This window comes from Euprymna scolopes, chromosome 32 (genome assembly GCF_053919585.1).
Source record: "Euprymna scolopes isolate OS-2025 chromosome 32, ASM5391958v1, whole genome shotgun sequence".
NCBI lineage: Eukaryota > Metazoa > Mollusca > Cephalopoda > Sepiida > Sepiolidae > Euprymna > Euprymna scolopes.
The window spans coordinates 49750815-49767606 of NC_136513.1; the positions used below are offsets into that span (position 1 = coordinate 49750815).

Consider the following 16792-nt stretch of genomic DNA (forward strand, 5'->3'; position numbering starts at 1 on the left):
CGAGGATAAGGGTTAATGAATGTGAAGTGGTCGATGAGACAACACAGCAATGATCGGTAGTGGTGGAAGCTGGGTAAAATTTGATTATTACATGGGACGTCTCAATAAAATGGTCATGTTGTAGTCAGTCGGGAAGCAGTCTCTAGATATTAAGTTCCACAAATTGGTAGTTCATAGGATTTTCGTTTGGTTTTAGGTACACTTAAAGAGCAAGAAAATTTTGTTGAGATTTGTTGAACATTTTTTGACAACCACGTATAAAATTTTTATAGCAATTTTGCAAGACTTGTTGCAGCGTGTTTAATAAGAACATGACTATCGATTTACAATGTGACGTATGATCTCCTTCACGGAATTCACATACCTCTGACTTTCGTATTCAAATTAGAAAATAATAAATTGTATGCTGTTTCTTAACTTTTTAGATGAGGATGTATTACTCATATTATTTTCATTCTTCGAACTACTGTTCTCATCTTGAGTGTGATTTTCGCAACGTTTCGGTCGATGTAACCTCCACCTTTTACTAAAGTACTTCATCCACTACGTTATGGATGTTTGCGTAATGGATAAAGTACTTGGTTAAAATTCAGTGGAAAGTTACACTTTCCTGGAAGTTGAAGGTTCAATCCTCAATGCGGGCAACCCTCAAAATAGAATTGTGAATGACATAGAATTTCTACTCAGTTGATGGAAGGAAAGCATAAAATAAGACAAGGATTCCGTTTGAAATTCTGTGTAGATTCTCGAGTTCAACAGAAAAATTCACGGGTTCGACGGAGAGATTACCTGAGTTCCACAAAATACACCTGAAGAAAGTCGTAGATTACGTCGATCGAAACGTTATAAAAATAACTCTCAAGAGGAAAACAGTAAAAATCCTCGTCTCCAAAATTCAGTAAAATCATACAATTTATTATTTTCTAATTTGAATATGATAGTTAAACGTGCGTGAATTTCGTGAAGGAGTTTTTAAATGTTCAAGATGTGTATCACTTGAGATACGTTACATTTTAAGACGTTAGTCAACTTCTTATTAAACACGTTGTAACAAGTCTTGTTGAATTGTTGTTAAATTAAATACAATGCTGTTCCAAAAAATGTTCAACCACTGTCAACGATTTTTCTTGCGTTATACTTGGGCTTAAAATCAAACGCATGTTCCATTAACTTTTTTAATTTTTCCCTATAGTATGTTTTTGTTATTAAAACAAATCTTTTTAAAATACATTGTGTAATGTTATGATCCTTTGGGCTGTGATCATAGCGTAGTATCTGTTAACTGTGGCAAGCGGGGTCAAGGGTTAAAATATTATCATTATTATTATTATTATTATTATTATTATTATTATTATTATTATTATTATTATTATTATTAATTGATTTGAGTGCCGGATGGTCGCTGGATCAGTTATTATGATTAGAAGAATAAACAATTAAATTGGGGAAGAAATGATTGACGTGTCAAAAGGAATATGAAAATAGAAAATAGATGTAAACATTATTTTAGGGTTTCGGATAAACAAATAACTAGTTGTGAACATTAGGTTTGTCAGAGACACGTAATTAGGTGACGTAAGAAAACACGTGATGTAGTTGGTTTTTGGAGAGATTCAGAGAGTTGAGTTTTGACCACCAAAGCGGACAGACGGTCTAGACAGGGGTGAACAGACAGCTAGGGAGCGAACTGTAAGAATAGAACATGTAGACGAATTGCAGATCCTGTGAAAACCATTTGAGACAACTGTAATAAATTTATATTATAAAAATATAAAGAGTTGTTTATGGTTTCAAAAATAAGAACAGATGTCTCAATTGGATGGTGCTGATCGTTTCATGGTTCGTCCTGGAGCAGCGGGAAGATACAGAAGAACTCTTCAAGAAAAAAAGGTATGAAGCATATATTATTCTTCTTACATATGAACTGTAAAAATATCCCGTGTGATAAGTCTGATACAACATGACTCAGTTTACACGTCAATATCATGTCCTCCTGGTTAAACAACATACATACGATTTATACGTTTATTATCTGTCTGTTAAAAGAACAATATCTTACATCCACTAGATAACATATGACACGTTTTAATATATCATCTCATATACAACAATTGTACACACACACACACACACACACACACACACACATCTTTTTTAAAGACATTATATATATATATATATATATATATATATATATATATATATATATATATATATATGTATATATGGGGAAACCTTCTCTCTGTACTTCCTATCATGGTTGCAATAATGAAATTTTGTACCCCGCATAAAATTATGATATATATATATATATATATATATATATAAATATATATATATATATAAATATATATATATATAAATATATATATATATAAATATATATATATATATATATATATATATATATATATATATATATATAATATGATGCAGCGTTTTTTCTCGTCTTATCCTTATCTGATATAAACAAATATTAAGTTTTTAAATTTTATCCCTTAGTTTTGGATGCTACTGTATATATAAATAAATAAATAAATATATATATATATATATATGTGTGTGTGTGTGTGTGTGTGTGTGTGTGTGTGTGTGTGTGTGTGTGTGTGTGTGTGATTGGTCGCGTTCAATGCTGCCAAGACTAAACTGGTTTCATTCAATAATTACAAGAAACCCTCTCTACCACCTATAGCAATGGCGAACGACTCTTTATCTGAGAGTACATCTTTCAAACTCCTTGGCCTAACGTTCACAGGAAACATGAGTTGGAACAATTACATTGAAGGCATTGCCAGGGTCGCTGCAAGAAAGGTGGGCTCTCTCTACCATGCTAGAAAACTACTAACACCCGAAAGTATTCTGTACCTCTATAAGGCCACCATTCGCCCATGTATGGAGTATTGCTGTCACATCTGGGCTGGTGCATCTGCTACTAGTCTCTCGCTCCTTGACAAGGTTCAAAAGAGAGTCGCAAACCTGATAGGCCCTGAACTGGCATCTAAGCTTCAGCCTCTGTCCCATCGACGAAATGTTGCATCCCTCTGCCTTTTCTACAAGTATTTTAGTGGTGAATGCTCTGACGAACTGCAATCACTTGTGCGCCCACGACGTGAGCACCCTCGACAAACCCGACAGGCTGCTAAATCCCACCCCCACACTGTAGAGATCCCTAGATGCAAAAGATCTTTTTACTCCAATAGTTTCTTCCCCAGAACCGCTAGACTCTGGAATTTCATTCCAGGTTCCTGCTTCCCCAACAGTACTGACGTGCAGAAGTTCAAGTGTAACGTGAATCGACATCTTGCTGCCCAAATCCCTACATAGTACCCCAGTAGTTGTTGCCCCTGATAGTAGCCCCCTACACCAAAGTGGCAATGTGCCTTGTTTGGGGTGAAAATGTAATAAAAAAAAAATATATATATATATATATATATATATACACACTGATGTCTAATTTCGATACAAAAGGTTACTTTTAACTTTAACTTAATAGCTACATAAGTCTATTTAAAAAGTGGGTTATCATTATGAAATAAAATAATATTCGGAGATAACGTTGCTCCAATGGTGGATGTTTTACAGCAAAACAAAAAAAAAAAAAGAAAGAAACTGCGTTTTTTTTTTTATTGAGTTAAATCACGTGGCTATAAACGAAGGGGAAGAGCACATTCAACATTTAATTGACTTTAAACATTTGAAACGAAGACTGGAATTCTTGAGGTCAGTTGAACATTATTTTTATATTTTTTACTCTTTTTCATCTTTTTTTATGTTGTTATTGTTGTTGTTCTTTTCGTTTCCTTCTTATTATTATTAATGATTATTATTATTTTTATCATTAATAATGATTATTATCGGCTCACAAGGAGCTTTCACACAGGTCATTAAACAGCTCATCGGATACAGCCTGTGGTTTTCCCTGGAAGCTTAGTGACAACAAGTCTCTCCCTCCAGATTTTCCAGTATTCTCCACCTCTTTCGATAACATTTGCAAATAAATTTGCATTATCACAACAGCTGCTAACCACATTCCACATTTCACATTTCACTTTCAATATTTTAGCTGTTATCCTTATTGTTGCTCGTTTTATTTTTCTAGTCATTCCTCCGATTCCAATTTTTCCCATTCTTTTTTCAAAGTTTTTCGGGATTATACCTATTGCTTCTACTATTATAGGTAGTGCTCCTACTATTATAGGTAGTGCTCCTACTATTATAGGTAGTGCTTCTACTATTATAGGTAGTGCTCCTACTATTATAGGTAGTGCTCCTACTATTATAGGTAGTGCTCCTACTAGTAATAATAGGTATTATCTCGATTTTTCTTCATCTTCCATATCCCTTTGAGCTCTCTGTCTAGATTTGTGTATTTGTTCCGTTTCTCCTTTTCTTTGATATTCACCCTGTGGTCAGCTGGACTAGCAAAGTCTACGATTTGGCAGGGCTTTTCTTTCTTGTTAATTATTATGATATCCGGTCTTCTTGCTTGGATTGGTTTATTCGTTTGTATGTCCATGTCCCACAGGATTTTCAAGTACTGTTGCCGGCTTATGTTTATACCACGTGTATGTGCGTTCGAGACATAGTTGCTTGCATAATTTCCAGTGTACTGCCCTTCCCACTTGGTCGTGTCTGTTCTTGTATTCCTTTTGGGCCAGTTTGCTGCATTCACTTACTATATGGTTTATCGTCTCGTCCCTTTGTCCACAGAGTCTGCATTTACTGTTTTCTTGTGAGTTACCTTGTGCTGCGGTTATTAGGAATTCAGTTTATCAGCTTATGTGTCCTTTCGCATCCATGTCCAAGGGTTTTTCGTTATTCTCATCTTTTGTCATCCTTATGAATCTTCCATGTAGTTGTTTTTCTTCCCATTTTTTTTTCTCGTCTTATCCTTTATCGCCCTCTTTTCTGTTTTGTTGATTTCCTTAGTGTCTCTTGCTGCGATGATTATCCTTTCCGTGTTTTGCATTATGTAATTTTCAAATTCTTTTTTGTGTGTGTGTGTGTGTGTGTGTCATGTGCACAGTCTTTATTATTATTATTATTATTATTATTATTATTATTATTATTAATAATAATAATAATAATAATAATAATAATAATAATAATGATGATGATGGTTATTATTTACTAACTACGAGTTTTCACATCATCACAGATTTCTCTTCGAGAATAACCTGTGGTGTTCCATGGAGTTTGTGTGACAACAAGTTTCTCCAGATTTCCAGTACCCTTCACCTTTTTCGATAACCCTTGCACTTTTTTATATTTTATTTTTTAAATTACATTTTCACTCTAAACAAGGCACATTGCCACTTTGTTGTAGGGGGCTACTATCAGGGACATAAGCATCAGGGGTACTGTGTAGGGAGTTGGGCAGCAAGATGTCGGTTCACGTTGCACTTGAACTTCTGCATGTCAGTACAGTCGGGGAAACAGGAACCCGGAAGGGAATTCCAAAGTCTAGCTGTTCTGTGGAAGAAACTACTGGAGTAAAAGTCTCTCTTGCATCTAGGGATCTCTACTGTGAAGGGGCTGGATTTAGCTGCTTGTCGGGTTTGTTGGAGGTATTTAAGTCGAAGGGGCACAAGTGCTTGCAGTTCGTCAGAGCATTCACCGTTAAAGTAAATGTAGAACAGGCAAAGGGTTGCAACATTTCGTCGATGGGACAGAGGCTGAAGTTTAGATGACAGTTCAGGACCTATCAGATTGGCGACTCTCTTTTGAACCTTGTCTAGGAGTGAGAGACTAGTGGCAGATGCACCAGCCCAAATATGACAACAATACTCCATACATGGGCGAATGGTGGCCTTACAGAGGTATAGGATACTTTCGGGATACTTGAATTTGCATTATCCCGACACCCATCTGTAGCAGTTTCTGTATGTCCGACTTGTGCTTGTAGCTCATGTGTGTTAGTCTCTGCATTCAAGGGTTTTCCAAAATATTTCAGCCGTTTTCATTATTGTTATACATTGTATCTTCTCAGTCATTCCTCTGATTCCAATCTCTCCTATTTTTTTTTCAAGTTTTTCCAGTATTGGTACTAGTATCCCTACTATTAGCAGTGTTATCTTGATTTCTCTTTGGCAGCGATTATTGGTCTTCACTGGAATTTGAGTGGCCAAAAGCGTCCCTAAAGTCTCAGTCCTCTTTACACATCCAGGGGAGGTCTGGCTAGTGCTTTCACTCCCCGGTCATTCCATCCTTCTTGAATCTTCTCACGTATTTGGTGTGCAGTTTATGATGACACAAAAATAAAACAAACAACGTGGGGGTGGGGACAGAAGGCATGGGCGCAGGGAGATTAATTTATAATTAAATTAAACAGTTTCAGTTTTCATGGTTCCATGTGATGTCTCTTGGTGTTTTACATCTGTAGCAGTTTCTGTGTGTCCGACTTGTGCCTGTAACACGTGTGTTAGTCTCCGCATTCAAGGGTTTTCCTTAATATTTCAGCCGTTTTCATTATTGTTATCCATTGTATCTTCTTAGTCATCCCTCAGATTCCAATCTCTCCTATTCTTTTCAAGGTTTTTAGGTATTGTTCCTAGTGCTCCAACTACTAGTGGTGTTATCTTGTCTTTCTTTATCTTCCATATTCCATGTACGAGGGGCGTGCAATAAGTAATGCCCATGGTCCACTTCCCAAAGCAGTAGAGCAACGAAACTTGTCACAGTTATTAGTCTTTCCCTACATAGGAACCACCCAGAGTTATGCATTTCTCCCATCGTTTGATGCAGCTCTGGAAACCGTTTTTGTAAAACACCCCAGGTTGGTCCTTCAACCACGATGTGACTTCAGAAATTAAGGTTGCATCATCTGGGAAACACTTTCCTTTCAAAAACAACTTCATGGCTGGGAAGAGGTGAAAGTCAGAGGGTGCAAGGTCAGGAGAGTAGGGAAGATGGAGGAGGATTTCATAACCACACGCCCATGCTTCTGATCTGGCGACATGCGAGTTGTGGACCGGAGTGTTGTCCTGCAGGAGGAGGGTCCCTTTGCTGATCTTGCCCCGTCCTCTTGATTTTGATAGCTTCCCTTAATTTCCTCAAAAGTGAAGCATAATAGACTCCTGTAATTGTGGACCCTTTGCCAGGAAATCTGTCATCACTACTCCGTCCTGATCTCAGAAGACTGTGAGCATGATCTTGCCAGCGGAGGGCTGCACCGTTGTCTTCTTTGGAGGTGGTGAGTCCAAGTGCTTCCACTGCATTGACTGGGCTTTGGTTTCTGGATCATAGTGATGGACCCAGGTTTCATCCTGTGTAATCAGTCTTTTGAAAAACTTTGACTCATCATCAACGTTTTAGTTTTTTGATTAAAAAGTAGAAGATCTTACTTTTAGAAAGACTCTCGTATATTATTCTACCTGACCCACCCCCCAAAGAGGAGGTAATGCCTGGAAGGACGAAATCACCATAACAGAACAGATGTGATACTATCTTCCATTGAATGAAGTGTTGAAGATAGCATATTAGTGTGAAATAGTAAACTGAATTGAGCATTAATATTTTGTAATAGTAGAACTTCGGCTTCAGACAAATCATGGATTACAATAGAAAAATGTGAGCATGAAAAGTAATGTGGTTAAGCTTAAACATGGAAAATAAAAGACAAGATATTCTAGTAAAAAATATAATAAATTTATAACTTAAAATATGGCAGCATAAGAAATTGATTATGTAATGTTATAAATTCAATTTTAAAAAAATTCTGCAATATTTTAAGTTATAAATTTATTATATTTTTACTAGAATATCATGTTCTTTTCTTTTCCAGTCTTAACAACTAGTCCTTTACTTTTCAAGTTTAAGCTTAACCATATTGCTTTTCATGCTCGCATTTTTCTATTGTAATCCATGATTTTTCCAGGTTTCCAGTAAATTCACTTGTTCTTTGCTTAATTTCAGCCTTATTTTTTGCCCCATAAACATAACATACACACATGTAAAACAATGTACGGCATTCGTCTGCTTTCATTCTCTCTGTTTCACTTGTTACTTTTCTTTTCGCGATAGCAGTGAATTAGTAGCAACACTGGTCGCTATAGAAAGCAGTCATAAAAAACGTCACTCACCTCCTTACAAATTTTTACGAGTTTGAACACCAGTAAATTCACCATAACTTTTTTTTTAATGAACGAAAATTGAAAATTTTTTTCACAATATAGCTGATAAGATAATCTATAAACTGTAATAACTGTTTGAAATTTGGTCGAAAAATGAGTTAGCGGTGAAGCTTTAAACCAGTTCTAAATGACTAAAACTGCCACTTAACCATATATCTAAATACTATCGTGTTTGAATTATACTAAATCTCTACATAGAAATTTTACAATTTTTCTTGACTTTTTTTTTTGCATGCCAGGATGCTCTTCCTCTAAGGCGTTAGCTTTTCAAATCAAATTTTCGGCCCCTGTGTCACCTCATCTAGCCGTGGGAAGAAGATAAATAACTTCACGCCGTTAAAGGGTGAAGTTACGCGTATTTAGTGACCTTTGGCATGCTGTATCACTCCTCCTTCATCGTTTGTCCACAATTTTCGTTCTGTTCACTTACCACAACACGATATATGCAACACTATTTTACGTATCCCTAATATATTAAATGATTTTTTTATTTAAAGATATTTTGAATTTTTTTCAAAATAATCGAGAATGTAAAAAAAGAAAAAAAACGCCAGAAAAGAATAATGCAATAAATGTTTAATAAAATTCGAGGTCAGAATCTCTAAGTTCCTTCTAATATTCCTTAAGTTCAGACACAACACTCTACGTGTTATATTTATCACCGAAAACAAACAAATCGATCTCTAAGTGGGAGTAGTTATTTAACTAACTATAAAAAGCAATATGGGTTGCGGAGATGAATTCAATTCGAGGAGGTTATTTTCTTTACCTGCTTTCCAGGAGATTAGACTCAAGGTCAAACGTGGATTTAATGAAAGCGTTTGTGTGGCAAGGATTAGATTCGGACTTAGCACCCCTACGTTTTCAGTTCGTATCGCTAACCACTTAGATACCGTCATCTTCCTGTTGTTGTTGTTGTTGTTGTTGTTGTTGTTGAACATCATCTATACATTTTTATATGAATAAGATGATTATTGTTGGCATTCGTTTACCTGATATCTTTTTAGTTAGAATTCATCCCAGAAAGACATTAACTACTTAAGTGATGGATAATGTGAAGGTTGCCAACATCCCTAAGTGAAAGTGTTATAAAGAATGTCCCTGCTAAGTGAGTTGGTCACACACTGACCAATCAGTTTGCAGAGCGCATTAATTCCATCTGTCTCCTAAGGAACTTTTTTTAGCACCTTTCAGAATCACGATCACTCAGCAGAAAGAACCAGACAAGCATCAAAGAAGGGCATAAAGTCAAGCGTGGATTTGATGAAAGTGCTTATGTAGAAGGAATTAGATTCTATCTTGGCACACCGAGGTTTTCAGTCCGTGCCGTTAACCACTAAGCCAATGCCATTTCTACTTCGATCTTAAAGAGGATTTCTAATATAAAAACGGACAAAAATCATTAAAATAACGGATAATGATTAATATGCGACATCATTATGTTTACACTTCTCGCCAGATCACCGAAGTTAAGCGATGTAGGGCCTGTTCATTACCATTTGGCACTTCAAAGTGCTGTACGTACACTCCACTTAATCTCAGCATTGTTTCGAGTCGGTCCTGGACCTCTCTTTGCCACTGGACTCAAGCAGTGTCGAGTCAAGAGATTTGCGAAACCTTTGTTTAACCAATACACGCGAGGTTACACTTACAAAGTTGTCTCTTGACACTGAACGGAGGGATCGATTGATTATTTCCATCGGATTAAATTACAAGGGAATCAAGAATCGCATGCGCCATATTGAGGCTGGGAGAAAAACTTAACACTACCATCTCGTGCAATATTCTCTGTTCTTAAATTAATAAACTATATTTTCTGTTCTTAAATTAATAAACTATATTCTCTGTTGTAAAATTAATAAACTACATTATCTTAAATTAATAAACTTAAATTAATAAACTATTCTAAAATTAACAAACTATATTCTCTGTTCTAAAATTAATAAACTATATTCTTTGTTCTAAAATTAATAAACTATATTCTCTGGTCTAAAATTAATAAACTATATTCTCTGTTCTAAAATTAATAAACTATATTCTCTGTTCTAAAATTAATAAACTATATTCTCTGTTCTAAAGTTAATAAACTATATTCTCTGTTTTAAAATTAATAAACTACATTATCTTAAATTGATAAACTTAAATTAATAAACTATTCTAAAATTAACAAACTATATTCTCTGTTCTAAAATTAATAAACTATATTCTTTGTTCTAAAATTAATAAACTATATTCTCTGGTCTAAAATTAATAAACTATATTCTCTGTTCTAAAATTAATAAACTATATTCTCTGTTCTAAAGTTAATAAACTATATTCTCTGTTTTAAAATTAATAAACTATACTTCCTGCTCTTAAACCAATAAACTATATTGTTCGTCCTTAAATTAACAAAGTATATACTCTGTACTTTAACGAATAAACTATATTTTCTGTTTTTTTTTCACATAGGAGTCTCCACTTATCAAGGCCCGGAGGCCACCCGAGGGTAAGCTTAATGGGTATACGTTAGTCAATGGGATTATAGGGTAGTAATCATAAGTAGTGGAAATTTAGTAAATTGGATTACTTAGGGAGACGGTTCATCAAGAATTTGTTTACGTTGGACTTGAAGACAATCAAATTGTAGTCGGCTGGAAAACAGGCAAACAGAAAAGAGTTCCACAGGCGGGTTAGGGTTAGGGTTAGGGTTAGGGTTAGGGTTAGGTGTTCAGTTCTAAGAAAGAAGCTTTATTTATGGAATCTACGTTTATGTTTAGGCACAGATAAAGAGTGTGGGAAATTATTTATAGTGGTTTGGGCTAGACGAGTGTTTTTCGTGAATGTTTGACAAAGGGGGCATAGATTGGAGATCAGCCGAGCACTTGCCGTGAAAATAACGATAAAGCAGAGACAGGATCGCAACGTTTATTCTGTGGGAAAGATGTTGCAGGGAAGAGAAAAGGGTATACCCCACTAAACTACAAAGTCTATTCTGAACTCTGTCAAGTCAGGATAAACTGCTTCTAGCAGCTCCTGCCCAGATGTGGCAAAAGTACGTCATCATTGGCCGTACCTGGCTTTTATATAGGAGAGAATTGCATCAGGAGTGAGATATCTACTGGAGCAGTAGAAGGATCCAACCATTTTTCCAGCGACCTTGGCAACGGATTTGATGTGTTTGTTCCATCTCAAATCAGGAGTAAAGGTCAAGCCCAGAAGCTTGTTAAAATATGGAGCCTCCCAAAACGAGAGCCATTCATTTTGATTGATGCCAAATGGTGATCAGCGCGGTGATGATGTAAAGATAGGAACTTGGTTTTAAATGTATTAAAAGTTACCAGCCACCGTTTTCCCTACGTGCTCAAGATCAGATGAGAGAGTCAGGGAGAATTTGGTCATTTACGGCCTTTGATGTGCTACCATAGATGGAAGTGTCGTCAGCATAAATGTCAACGAATGATGTAAGGATATGATTTGGAAGATCATTATTGTAGATCACGAAGAGATTTGGACCCATGATTGACCTCTGAAGGACTCCAGCATTAATATTGTGAGGTTCTGATTTCTGCCCATCAACTACTACTCTTATGAACCTATCCGACAGAAATGATTTAATAATTGAGAAAACATTTTCAGCTATACCATAGCTGGATATCTTATGAAGTAGACCTTTATGCCATACCCTATCAAAGGCCTTTGATATGTCAAGAGCAATTGAACAAAACAGAGAATAAACTTTATTAGTTTTAATTGGTCTGTAATGGGAGGAGGATGACCGATCACCTGAATTCTTAAATACAGAGAATATTGTTTATTGGTTTAAGAACAGGGTGTTGGGAAGCAATTCTCCTTAAGACAACGCTTAAACAGCTTTGTAAGTATGGCAGCTAGTTCTGGCTTTTTCTGCACTATAATTGGAATTCCGTCAGGGTCAGTTACTTTACGGAAATCAAGGTTTTTTTTCTTAACTGATACAACCGAATGGTCAATTGGTGATAGAACGGAACATAAACATAGCTCGGGTCAAGTTGTGAAGAAAAGGTCTAGAAGACTTGCATATTGACTGTCAGTATCGGGCACACGGATGGGTGCTTGAACAATTTGAGTGAGATCATAAGCAATAGAGAAATCGTAACAGAACCTCCCCTCGCCATCTGTCTGGGTTTAACCATTCCACATTGTGAACATTGAAATCACCACAGACGTGAATGTTGGCTGAAGGATTAGCAGGCAGGACAATTTTCAATTTTCTTAGATATCTTCTTAAAGATAGTAATTCCGCTGTTGTGGGGGCGATAGAGGCAAATATAAATGCTACGGTGTAAGCAAGTGCAACACGAAAGCACATATATGGTAACTTAGGGTCCTCTCTGGAGATTTCTCTACCACATGGAAAGCCATCTCTAATGTAGACACATATTCCATGTCCATGGCGGTCTTGGGGGTCAGATTTGGATGTTAAGTTAAGTCCTTTAATTACAAAATCATCTAAAGTAATTGTCGGTCCAATGCCGGTTCCGCTTAGGAATAAAAGGTCTGGTTTAGTCTCCTGTAATAGGGATTCAACCTCTAGAAAGTTGGAACGTAGACCCCTGATGTTGGAGGAGATATAGTAGTGAGGGTCTACGTTGGAATTGGAGTTCTGGGTTTAATCGTGTATTTTTTCTTGAAACTTTAGATGATGGAGTTTTTGGTTGGTTGGGTGTTTTGGTTTACGGCATATCAACGCTTTTCAGGTTATTTAATGCAAAATCCAGTGATTTTGAAGAAAAAGTTTTTAATTGAATTCGTTTATTTTTTTTCAAGTCAGTTTCTATTCAACCCATAGTTGGGACCCTAATAGGTACTAAGACTCCGGGTTCGAGTGGACCTGGGAGCAATGGCAATTAAGGGGTGGCTCCACACTCCTCAAAATCCGCAAGCTGGGGCCTCACCATCGGATATAGTTTAAGGTTATATCCAGGACCAGGAGTTTTTGTAATTTGTGGAACAGGTCGACAGACTTGGTTAGAGCAGGGCAGAAAGGGAAAGTAAGAGAGAAATAGAGACGAAGAAACATTTTTTGTAGCACATGAAAAGGTAAAACCGTAACAATTACCCACTAATATGGCATCGAACAGCCCCACTAGAAGTTACTGCATAGTCCAGAATCCATTCACCAAATGGCAATACAGCAGCTCCAGTACTTTGCACCTGCTGATAGTGGTTAATCCAAGGTTGGAGTCCCTGATTATCAGGCGGATAATGTCAGCTCAGATAAAACGTTTACCTCCAGCCTCCTACTAGTAACATGGCCACAAAGACAGACACAGAAACAGAAAACTTCCGACATCTCAGACTACTGTTCACGAAAAAATACTACTGATCTAGAATGCAGCTTTATTTTCTCCCTTTATCAGAAAAATCGCTTAAAAATGAGGACTGGGGGACAAATTGGGAGAAGCGAGAGTTACGGAAGCTGCCGATAACGCATCCACAATGCATTGTCTACTCTCCAATAAACTATATTCTCTGTTATTTTCCGCACACGTATTTTCGCACACGTATACTCCTTATTCTGAACGCATTTCATTCCCAGAAAGATTCCATAATATTAGACTAATAAACTATATTCTATATCCCTGAACTAATAAACTATATTCTCTGTTCTTAAACTAATAACCCCTTCGTGTCATTTGAATTATTCGGATTTTTGTTCTCCTCTTGATTTTAATATCACAACGTTTCGGCTGACGTAACAGTTAACTTATTCTTCAGGTGCGTCTTGTTGAACTTGGGAATTTTTATGAAATTTCGAACTGAATCCTGTATTTAATCAACGTTGAGGTATATTGTTCTTGTTTTGTTAGCCATGCGTGTTTAGAGATGTTTAGTAATTTGTATTTGTAGTTTTAGTATCAACTCATAGTTTTGTTAGCCATGCGTGTTTAGAGATGTTTAGTAATTTGTATTTGTAGTTTTTGTATCAACTCATAGAAGAGCGTAACATTGAATTGATTATGCTTATTACTTTATCCATTGCGCAACGAAAATGCAGAAACGTAAATAAACATTTTGTTTATTGCTAGTTGTTTTAGATAAATTGTCTATTTTTGATTTGTAATATTATAATTTAAAAAAGAATTATTATTTTTGGTCTTTCCTCATCTGTAATATTAGTATTTGTTTTTTTTTTATTTTAGGACTCGTCGCAAAATGAGGCCGGGGTTCGATATTCTTTCTGGAATATTCGTTATTCTTCTCCTGACTGCTGAGCCAATCAAATCCGACAACATGCTTTTCCTCAGTTTTCCGTTTTTCAGTCATCTACACCCGATGACTCAATTGGCGAAAGAGCTCCACAGAAGGGGACATAATCCATACATGCCTATCTCTCAGTACTTAGCCAAAAAACTAAAAAAGCCAGACGGTGTTCGTTTTTTACAGATGCCTGAAAAAATAAAGATGGATGAATTCACGAGGATTGCCTTGGATTTTTTCTCTCAAAAGAGTACGTGCACGTTTGACGATTTAGTGGCATCAAATTGGGAAGTCTGCGACAATTTGCTGCTGAACGAAAAATGGTTTCAGGAACTAAAATCTCTAAATGCCACGCTGGCTGTTGTCGATGGCGTTTTCATGAGCAACTGCCTTGCAATAATCCCATATAAATTATCGATCCCGTTCGTATTCATAGGATCGATGGATGTTCCCTCGATGCATCGAACGCCGTGGGTGTTCTCAGTGTTTCCGCACACGTATACTCCTTATTCTGAACGCATGTCATTCCCAGAAAGATTCCATAATACATATACACATATTATAAATTTTATAAATACCCCATTTGGTGCACCGTCAAAAAGTGTACAGACTTATGCGCCAAATAAACCTGCCATCTCTTTTGATGAGCTGCGACGCAAAGCCGATTTGCATATGGTAGAACTTGATTTCTTGATAGATTACGCAACTCCGGCCTTACCCAATGTGGAATATTTAGGAGGAATGGGAGCACTTCCTGCAGAACCTTTGAAAGGAGAGCTAGATGAATTTGTTAGTTCGTCCAAAAATGGAATCATTGTAGTTTCGTTTGGTTCTCTTGTAAGTTTGCTTCCGAAAGAACATCTCGATAAAATGGGAGAGGCTTTTAAGAAAATTAAATACGATGTCGTCTGGAAATGGTCGGATGCAAGTTATTCTTCATCGAATGTTTTTCTTACAAAATGGATGCCACAAAACGATTTACTGGGTCATCCGAAAACGAGGCTGTTCATCACTCACTGCGGAAATGGAGGACAGTTTGAAAGTTTGTATCATGCAGTTCCTATGTTGGGCTTCCCGGTATTTGCAGATCAACCCCACAATGCTCAAAGAATAAAAGACAAAGGGTTTGGTTTATGGATGGACTTACATAATTACTTCGTCGAAGATCTCGTTTCAAATATAAACGAAATTATTTCAAATCCGAAATACAGAAAGAATATCAAAATGGCGAGTGACATTTTCAAGTCTCGACCTGAAACTCCATCCGTGAGAGGAGCGCGCATAATTGATGACATCATTAAATATGGTGGCGGTTTCATGAGGTCTTATTGCAAGGATATGCCCTTGTATCAGTATTTCATGTTGGATATTTTGGCGGTTGTATTGTTGTCTGCTTTCATTGGAATTTTCATTGTTGCTTTTATTCTTCGAAAATGTTTTTCGTTTTGTTGCCGAAAGAAAGTAAAACACGAATAAATCGCTTATCAAGGAGAAAAACTGCCAGCATCAATCTCGGTCTATATCTACGTATCGCTATAGCAATTGGAATGAAGGTGATTACATAATAAAAACTTCAATTTGAAGCTTCTTTTGTTTGTTATTTGAAATAATTAACCAAGATTTAAAACTATTCTATCGTCTTCGAAATCTAGTGGACGATGACCTTTTTGTCTCACTACTTCTTCTTTCTCACAGAAGGAACGACGCGAGTCTGTCTCTGCTCTATCGTTACGTAATGATAGCAGCTCGACTGAGCTCCAATCTATCGTCCCTCCCTGTAAAACGTTCGCAAAAAATCGTCAACTTACAACTGCAGCAACGTCCCTTACTCTCTACGTGTGCCTACAAGTAAACTAAAATTCCATGAGCAGAGTTTATTTCCTAGAACTGTCCTTCTGTGGAATAGTGTCTGCTTCCAGACTAATTATAACATGGTCGTCTTAAAATCTAATGTAAATAATTTCCTATCGAACCATCCTCTTAAATAATCTAACCCTACCCAAGTTCCATCATAAGTGATCATGTTGTTAAAATCATCTAGATGCTCATTGGACTTAGGGAATGATGGACTGCCAGTCTTTTCTGTTTGTTCATTTCTGAGATATTAGTGAAGGGTAATAATATCCCGTACAACATCATGACATACCCTCTAATCCTATGCCGTATCAATAATTTCCAACGTGTAATAAACCTAGTCTGGCTTAATTCTATTCCCACTATCTTAATATTCCTTCATCTATCCCTCCCATACCGCCTTCAACATCACACTTTCTAGGCATGATATCCTAATATTTCATTCCTAATGTGCATATCGCTAAACGTCGAATTCCTTATTTGTTACATAATGCCCTTTCTTTTCTTCTGATGTGGTTTTAAAATTTCTAGGCATAAAGAGCTTTTATAACTCCTACTCCTATTAATGTATCTTGATTACTGAG

General features: G+C 36.4%; 3 protein-coding genes across 3 annotated transcripts in view; 2 read left to right on the top strand and 1 right to left on the bottom strand.

Moving 5' to 3' along the window:
* LOC145256340 (UDP-glucuronosyltransferase 1A3-like) overlaps positions 1–16792 on the bottom strand; it is a 90308-nt gene that overhangs the window by 60815 nt on the left and 12701 nt on the right. The gene's annotated exons all lie outside the window — the stretch shown is intronic.
* The window catches only part of LOC145256341 (UDP-glucuronosyltransferase 2A1-like), an 81094-nt gene that overhangs the window by 27218 nt on the left and 37084 nt on the right, over positions 1–16792 (top strand). The window lies entirely within an intron of this gene.
* Positions 1392–15937, top strand: LOC145256338 (UDP-glucuronosyltransferase 2C1-like). The gene is made up of 2 exons (XM_080115116.1): positions 1392–1890; positions 14297–15937. Exons 1-2 carry the CDS (start codon positions 1820–1822, stop codon positions 15828–15830), a joined length of 1605 nt encoding a protein of 534 aa, XP_079971242.1. The 5' UTR covers positions 1392–1819; the 3' UTR covers positions 15831–15937.